The 9123-nt window shown below is 40.1% G+C and overlaps 1 protein-coding gene across 2 annotated transcripts; it reads right to left on the bottom strand.

Moving 5' to 3' along the window:
• Positions 1 to 3402: 3402 nt before the first annotated feature.
• cdx1b (caudal type homeobox 1 b) lies at positions 3403 to 7622 on the bottom strand. Of its 2 annotated transcripts, none has more exons than XM_048237196.1 (3): positions 7103 to 7622; positions 4515 to 4672; positions 3403 to 4029 (listed from the first exon to the last, which is right to left on the bottom strand). In XM_048237196.1, exons 1-3 carry the CDS (start codon positions 7515 to 7517, stop codon positions 3838 to 3840), a joined length of 765 nt encoding a protein of 254 aa, XP_048093153.1. In that variant the 5' UTR covers positions 7518 to 7622; the 3' UTR covers positions 3403 to 3837. The 2 variants fall into 2 exon arrangements, with proteins under 2 accessions (XP_048093153.1, XP_048093155.1); XM_048237198.1 differs by having other exon boundaries at positions 4515 to 4663.
• Positions 7623 to 9123: the final 1501 nt, after the last annotated feature.

The raw sequence follows: 9123 nt of genomic DNA, 5'->3' as shown, positions 1-9123 counted from the left end.
AGCCAAATAGACCCCTGATATCGACGGTACTTTCCTGTCATGCTCCCTAAGCATCTGACAGACAGCAATCACTGATAAGATGATATAATGACACTGACAATGATTTGAAAGGCTTCATGTTAACTATATTTTTATTAAATATTTATTAATTTAATCCAATTGCTTGTGGGTTGCTACAGTATCTACGGTACTCTTGGTAACTGATTTATCTTTTTTCTTTTGATTAAAAACCAGAATAATCCTGATCTGAAAATGTAATGCTGTGTAAGTTTTTTGCTTTTGTTTGAGCCGTTGATTAGCTCTAAATCCTTCATATTATTCATTCTTTCAACTTGAACAGTTAATTTCAAAGCTCTGTATAATACATAAGACACCAGACCATGCTGGCATTTGTGACAATACATGCGGAATACCAGTAGTGTCAATTAGTCAGTTTACATGCCATGGGTACTTAACCATATCTGACATTTATAGACAGCTACTGCATTGACACCATTTCAATCGCTACTGCTTTACAGCTCCAGTGTTTATTCAGAATAAATCTCACCAATACAGAGGATATTAGGGGGCAGTAAGTATATTGTAAATGAGTCTTTATGGTAAAACTGCCCCATAAACATGTGGCTGTATAATGGATACTAGAGCAGGAGAGGTCACTGGCTTTTATGGAAGGAGGCAAAAGTTTTGTGGTTTCTTTTTATTTGCTGTAATTAATTGTCTGTTTACACAGAAGATAAATGCATAATTTGTTAGCACTTCAAGTGATTTTGAATGTCTGTACGTACGCAATAAATCAATGTTAATTATAGTTTTGTGTCATTTAGTCTTGCATGTGTTTTTGTACCATCTTATGCATTATGACAAATGTGTTTTTTAGGAATGTGAATATACTATTTTAATATAATGTCTGATCAATATAAAAAAATTGTTATTCTTACAATATTCATTGCCACACATGTACCATACATTAAATCTGTGATTAGCCATTAATCAATCAGTTTCTTTAAGATCCACAAGAATCTAAAATGTCAAAAGCATGCCCTCCCCATAGTTTTTCACTAGTGGGTTTCCTGGTAGCATTTTGCTGTCTCCCGGCAAAAAAACGTTTTGCTGTCTCCCAGCAAACATATTCCTGTTTCTGTGGTGCAGATGTTTTTACTGCAATACCTCCTTCAATAAAATTTACGACTCCTGGAGTACCCAGAGCACATGTCCGCTTGTTTATTCAGCGCTTCTAGACAACAGAGAAAGAAGAGGAAACCTAGTGATACTTTGGTAAAATATGTCCCCAGTTTCACATAAATTCCTGCGATTTTTGGGCATTTTATTTCAGCATCATGATGTGCTAGGCCATTGATTTAGGCCATTGATTTATCTGGTGTTATTTGAGCCATAAAGTAGCATATCCATCATATGGTAATTTATGAGTAATATACTGTATGTTATGTGGGTTGTTACTGCACTGGATAGTACTCTAACGGCTTAGATTATACTTCACCAAGTGCAATAGCTATTACTAGATCATATAGTCATAAAATAAAAGCAAAGACTATATTCTGAGATACTTTTCAGGAAAAAGGATAATTGCATCTGTAAACCTATGAACATTTACTTTGAGGGATTTGCCAGTGTATATTACTGTGCTAATTTCTGATTGTCAGATTAATCCAGAGAAGAACCTGCTCTTTTAATTTCTTTCTGACTATTCAAAACCACTTATAATCATGTCTACCTCATTCTAATTTAATGTCAAATTCAAAACATATTCATGCCATTTAGACTTTTGAGGTTCCATGTAATTTATGGTATGTTATGACTTATTGACAACCACGTTATTGATGGTCAGAGGAGTATTATGTCACACAGATAAAAAAAAAAACTTTGTTATTTAGAATAAATCAGAATCAGTAACAGGTTTTTTTTGGCCAAGCATGTGGACACAAATTTGAACTGGAGCATGGAATTAACTGGCTACAGATGAATAAGATGAGTAATGACCATGAGTGGGTTATAAAGAATCATATATTATACATGGTCCTGTTTCACCTTGTAGGGCATGGTCACGCATCGCACTGGTGAACAGTCAGTGACTGTAAGGAGTTGGCAACACGTCAGTGTGGGCAAGGGTTTCATCAGGTTGTTGTCCTGAATGGGTGCACGTACTCAACTTGAGGATCGCACTTTATGGAGTGACTTCCTGGTTTAATTATGAAAGCCTCTGGATGGCATTGGTATCGCTATAATACCACTGGTGTTTGCCTCTGGGTTTATGTACAAAGGTTAAAGGCATCATCATTCGAGTCTCTGGCAACAAAACAGTTGTGGGCAAAACAGGAAGAGAGGCGTTGATTAGATGTGGAGCTTCTTTATATATGATCATAGTTTTATTATGTTATGTAATGTAACTCAATGAAAAATCTGAAGCCACACACTTAGCCAGTAAATACACACTCAGTTAATACACACCGTCAGTACCAAACAATGGCCTTGTCCTTTTGTTGGCCATTGTTGATCACTTGCTTTCAACTAACAACTTTACAACTACCTAACATCCCTTCTCATGCTGGTGCTGACCACATGACCACATGATCAGGTGTGTCTCTTGACGTGGGGCTGCTCTTGCGTGCACTCAGTGGACGCATGGCGTAGCGTGGCGTGGCATGGCTGTGTCCAGTTCCTCTGCCTGCCTGTCTGTGTCTCCGTGGGGGAGATGAGGCCTGGCAGATGGATCCTCCCGCTCTGTTTGCTTTCTCCGCTCCCTCCTCCTCGTCCTGCCCTTTGGCCGCCGCTCCCTGACTCTGTTAACAAGATTGGCAAATATGTCCGTGTGCGCATACGCGGCGGCAGAGATACCGCTTGTTCTCCCAATACCAGGTCTCTTCCGAGCAGTGCTCTGATAAGGTTGGCATGGGGCGGGTGTGGATGTGTGGGCCAGAGAAATTACTTCTCTGTTTTTCAGCACGCCATTGTTCCTTATCCTACAATTCCGTTATGGTGTGCAAACAACCTCTCCACAGCGCATCACTGCTGAGACTCGCCCAGTGACTATGACATACACGCTTGTGCTGTCCTATGCAATGGCAATAACTTACACTATCATCTTATTGACATAGAACCTTGCACTCTGATTTTGGTGCCATATAAAAGTGGGAAATCCTTTCACCACTAATCACAGGCAGTCCTTTCAAACTACATTCATGGCTTGCTAAATACACACACTGTTTTTTGATGAGTTTCAACAGTCTTGCTCCAAGTTCATATCAACACTTGAGGTCTTGTCTTTTTTTTTTTAATCAACAGCATTGAATGTGGCCCTGGATAAAGTGTATAATATAATATGACAGGTTGCATACTGGTATGCAGCTGGTATGCAGTTTGGTGAAATTAATGAGATAAGAAAAGTTGACAATAAAGCTTTTAATACAAATTTCATTGCAAATATACACATATTTATCTTCACACTTCAAATTAAAACCATTTACAAATATTTCAAGCCTACTCTATCAGACTTTGTAGTGTTAGCAGGGCAAGTGGTATCCACATTAAAAACAAACACAGCCATAACATTACAGAACAACACAGGTTAATATTTATATATATTCATATCTTTTTAATCTCTTCATTCACTCTTCATTCAATTTTTTTAAGTTTCCTTTTTACAAAAGCGCAGAAAGCAGCAACTCTTCAAATATCTTTTGACACAAGCAGTCCTCATGGGTGTTGATTTGAAGTACCCTGTTCCAGCTTTTGGCCTCGGTTAGAGTCTCTGTTGTTGGGTGGCTCTGGTCAAAAGACTAACAGTCGGCCATTTTTTATCATCTCCTTCTTTTCAGCGTCTCAGTATTCCTGTTTGATTGGCATGGGTGGTGACACTAGGCCTCCACTACTGCTGGTCACCATGGCGACGTTCCCCGGCATGGTGGAGCCGGGTGGAGTGGGCGTTGTGGTGGAGGCCGGCTGAGATTGCTGCATCTTCTTCTTATTCACCTTCCTCTCTTTAGCTCGCCGATTCTGGAACCATATTTTTACCTATGTGGAAAAATTATGACACACAGTTTATAGCAGGCCATGCATGACACAACCATATTAAGTACAGTTTGCATATTTGCATGATTATCTGTGTCGTGGGGGTCTAGCAGTTAGGGAGCTGCCCTCCCAATATTAACACCAGCATGTTCAGAGTTGCACCTTTGCGCTAGGCACTCAACCCCAAGTTGCAGGGGGACTGTTCACTGCAAGTTTCTCTGAACAAGAGCATCAGCTAAATGACAGATAGTGTCATAAATAATGTAATAATATTTGTGTGGAAAACATTGGACCTTCATTTATAAGTTATATAGTTATTTCAATCAGTATGTGTGATTGAAGTATGTTTGTAGGTGTTTATTAGAGAAAGACAAGGAGAGAGAGAGAGAGAGAGTGAGAGAGAGAGAGATAACAGAGACTCTTTTTTGACAGAGAGACAGAGAGACTGAGAGAGGGACGGAAGTACACATTAGAGGAGACTTACTGACCTGTCGTTCGGAGAGGCTGAGTGAGGTGGCCAGCTCTGCCTTCCTCCTGATGGTGATGTAGCGGCTGTAGTGGAACTCCTTCTCCAGCTCCAGCCGCTGGTGATCTGTATACACCACCCGATACTTGTCTTTTGTCCTCGTCTTACCCCCTGTACCATCAACATCAGAACCAAACATGCCATTGTTAATTAAAGTTATTAGTATTTTACTATATGCAGGCCTTAACTTGTCAAGCCCATCCTCAGGTATATTTTAACTAATGTGTCCAGCTACTATAGTTGTTTGCAATTCAAATGCACTATAGATCTGACTTCAAATTTGCATATAACTGAGATGGCAGCTTCCCTCTTTTTCATAAAGTCCAGGGATGAGCACTAAACTCTTTCTGCTCCATGTCTTACACCACCTCTCTTAAAAAGGTACACACACAGAGCTTTTTTCATCCAAAATGACGAGCCCTTGTGACATGGCACTCTATGTCAAAAGTCACTTATTCTGTCTTTAGTGCATCGGGAACATACGTGTCAACAGCGGCCAAGTTAACGATTAAAACATATCTGAGTAGGACAGGGGAGGCACGCCTTGCAAGGGCGCCAACCATGCTGAGAGGATATCCAGGCCATTAGGCTTTCAGACAGCACCGGCAGCGTTCCGTTCACTAATTAACCCTTTTAATCTACCCCGTTTATGATTCATTTATCCAGGTGTCAGTTTTGAGGGTCGCTTTTTACAAAATGATATGTTTGTTCAAGCTGGCCACCCCTTAATGTCCTGTAAGTACAGCATGAGTATGTTCTGATGTGAATCCCACGGGGAGAAGGACATGGGGTGGCCCTGGTCAAGTCTGGGTCTTTGGATGATTACACAGTCAGCATTGTGTTTGATAGTTGGGCGTAATCAGGGAAATCTCCAGTTTATGGTTATGGGTTGTGTGATGCCATATTTCTGTATCCTGTGGCATTGAACTTAGAGCAGTAGATATGCTTAAATTAATATCCATTGACACACACACACACACAAACACACACACACACACACACACACACACACACACACCTACACCGCACACACTCTATCTCTCTCTTTCACACGGACATAGGCACACAAGCACATACACAGAACCATAACCACCCCCCACCATTAATCATGGGAGTGAAGGGATATCTTTAATTAAAAACAAACATATTGTCTTGAAGATGCACCCAGATTTCTGTCCAAGACATCACCACGGTTGAAGATAAATGGTAGTACTGTTGGAGCTAATGAGATGTTCATGAGAACAAATGTAGGTAGGCTGATACGAGCTCTTGTCTTATAGGTTAATCTATAACACAGGCCATAAAATCACCTGTCTGGGACAAGATAACAAAGTGGAAAGGCAGATTTGGGTTAAAATGTTTTTTCTGAGTTTCCCTCTACTCTTGAAGTGATTTGATTGGTCCACCATATTTTGTAATTCATTTCCTATCACTAAATGTCCATGTTATGCATAATATTCAATCAGCACTCTAATGATTAGCAAGTTAATTAACAACTAATAATGATACATTTGTATAATAGTTATTGCCTTTAAAAATTATATGAATGCCCCTGAATTAGCAATATGCAAGAACTAAAATGCTTTATTAATCAGCCACAGTCATCCTAACCGGCCTTGCTTGACAAAGGATGTATTGACATCAGAAAAATGCACGCAATTGCACGTCCCTGGTTCCCTGCGCTGATGCCGAAGTATAAAATCCTATACCACCTTAATGTGCGGAATACACAAAATACACAAAAACAAATCTCTGATTTACATGACAACGGTTTTCAAGTCATGTCTGTCCCACTCACTCTAAGGCCTAAACGATAAAACGCCTTCAAACATCTTCCCTTTAACCCGAAAATAGGTTACTTCGTAGCTGAGAGAATAAGTTGGGTGGCTAAACGGTGCTAACAAGCATCAACCTATGACATATATTTTTTACGTGATATAGGCATATATTTTAAGCGTCAGTTTAAGTTTTTAATCCGTAGTGAGCATCACTGAGTGATGATGTTCCGTTAGGCCATTCCGGGGTGTTAATGGATTGCACACAGGCTATTGCAATAATATTCCCAGACAAATACATAAAGCTACCATAACTGATAACCAAGAAGTTTCTCCAGCGTCTCTGCTGTAAATTCAGCACCCAATGTAAACGTTGTATCACAGCTATAAACCTGAATAGAAAGTTTGGCCACCTGGAATTGTTAATCGGGCTGAAGTTACAGTGGATCAAATCAGGCATCACTTAGGTTATACTATTGGTCTTAAATGTATAGCCAATAGCCTACGTTTTAAGTTACATCAACCAGTCTTCACTGCACTCTTGAAAAAGAAACGTTGGAAAATAATGTCTATGTGCACAACGCCAAACCTGGTCGGTCACCTGACAGGTGCATGCATGCGCTTTCGTACAAGAGCATATAGGACTACTTGATCTTGAGAAATTTTAGACCAGGTGTTCTATTTCAATTGACAGAATGGGACGTTGCTGTTTGTTTTATGTCAAGAGTAGCCTACAGGTGCAATAGCTGACACGAGAAGTCTGTAACAAAGTTACCTGGGTTGGACGGCGGTGCGCTTCGCCTCATCCAGTCGTAAGGATTTCTGCGTTGCGAATTCGGCGAGAGCTGGCCAACACTTGCGTTGATGGAAGGTGGCAGAAGGCCAGGTGGCTGAACGGGGGAAAAGTCGGGGGGAGTGAAACTTATTTGTCCCGGGTTGGAAGTAGACGGAGTCGTCCCTGCGCCATACGGTGGCCACTCTTCCCGCGGCGGTGGGTACGCCGGGTTCCAAGTTCCAGCCTGACTGTGATGAAGGTCATTGTTAATTCCCGGGACGTGATGGTATCCTGTAAAGTCCGTGTACTGTGGAGGTGCTGGTACGAAGTTCTGATGGTTCAAATTTAGACTGGGATGTCTGACAGTATTAGAGTACATACTGGGGTCCTTGTCCAAAAGATAGCTCACGTACATCTTTCAGTATTGCGGCTCCGGCTCATGCTGCATCTACACCGTTATATTCCTGTCACTATACCCTCAGGGCTGTCTTTAACGAGGAGTAGCCCAGCCTTTACCTGAGCCGTCCGTCTGAATTCTGAAGGCTGTAGTTCGCCAAGCTCGCTGCCAGTTAATTGGTGCGTCTCTGACGTCAGCTTTACAGCTCTCACCTCCCTCCCTCGACTTCTGTCCATCAAGAAAAGAATTTGCATCGGAGACAGTTCTGCATTTCAAAGGCGAACAAGCGCCAAAGTTGTCTCGGGCTCTGTCAGACAGTCTCAGGATGGAAGAAGGGTATATTCATTTTCTGAACTGTGAATTCATGAAACAAACTGTCACTGACAAGAGATTTTCAATTTTGTCAATATTCTCATCAGGAATTTTGATTAAAATAAACACACACACCTGGAGCTGTCGTTAGTTTGAGGACACTCATTTTAAACAACTTGCTAGTTATTTAATTAATATTTTGTTATAGGCTAGTTAATGCATACTTTATTAAGAAGTTAGTTTTAGTGACATTTAGTTTAGTTATCCAAAATTGTTGATTAACGCTGAATTAGCCTACACGACATTGGCTAAAACACAAGTCTCAATTGAATGAGGTATCCTGCACGTAGGCCTATTACAAAACTCTCGGTTGCAATTTTTCAGGCGACAACGCGGCTCCAAAGTTGCTTTGAGGGTGCTCTGAAAAAGGCATTTCAAAAAGATCTGGCAGACGATATCCCAAACCCACCCGGTGACCACCTTCTCACACCTTGTAAGACAGCGCTGAATCGGACTTCATTTGAGCTAATGGATGAATGGAATTTTATAGCCCCCAACAATGCAGTGAAAGGATTGCATGTAGTTCCGAAAAGTCGTTTTTAAAATCAGTTATTATGAAGAAATTAGAATGACCAGTTGTGCAAAATAAACAAATAAAAACATTACTAGAACACGATAAGCTAACATAGAATAAAATATTTATTTATTCTATTTTATTGTTTTAAAATACAGGACTGTGTAACAGTTCAATAAATTCGAATGCATTGTGTTTTTGTTCATCAAATCATTTTACAGTCTGTCAAATGATGGATCATATTTTTGGCTGGGATCAGTGTCCAATTTGCTTGATTTTCAACGTTTCTATTTTTAATCAATTTTGATCAATTAGGTTATACACTATCTCATATTCATTCCATTCACGAAATAAAAGGACACATTTGATGTAGGCTACCTATGGCTATTCTATGGGATTCATCCATAAGGTATTCACCACAGCTAGGCTATTTTTTCCTTTAGAGCCTAAACCTGTTTCGAGACATTTAAGTTGACAGCAATGACTTGGAATGTGTTACATTACATTTTGTACAATTAAATAAATGCGTTTATAATTTTGATGTATTGGAGGCTATTTTCTGTTCATGTTCATTGTAATAGGCTTGATCACCTGTGCCACAATCTGACAAAAATGTCAGGCTAGGGTACTTCATTTAGGATCAAACATAGCCTACAAGAATCGATCACAGAAACATGGATTAACTTTACTGGAAGCGACTCCGTTTTGGGATTCACTAAAAAATAAACCACTTTGATA

The sequence above is a fragment of the Alosa alosa genome, chromosome 2 (assembly GCF_017589495.1).
Source record: "Alosa alosa isolate M-15738 ecotype Scorff River chromosome 2, AALO_Geno_1.1, whole genome shotgun sequence".
Classification (NCBI taxonomy): domain Eukaryota; kingdom Metazoa; phylum Chordata; class Actinopteri; order Clupeiformes; family Clupeidae; genus Alosa; species Alosa alosa.
This window is presented reverse-complemented; position numbering and strand designations above follow the sequence as displayed.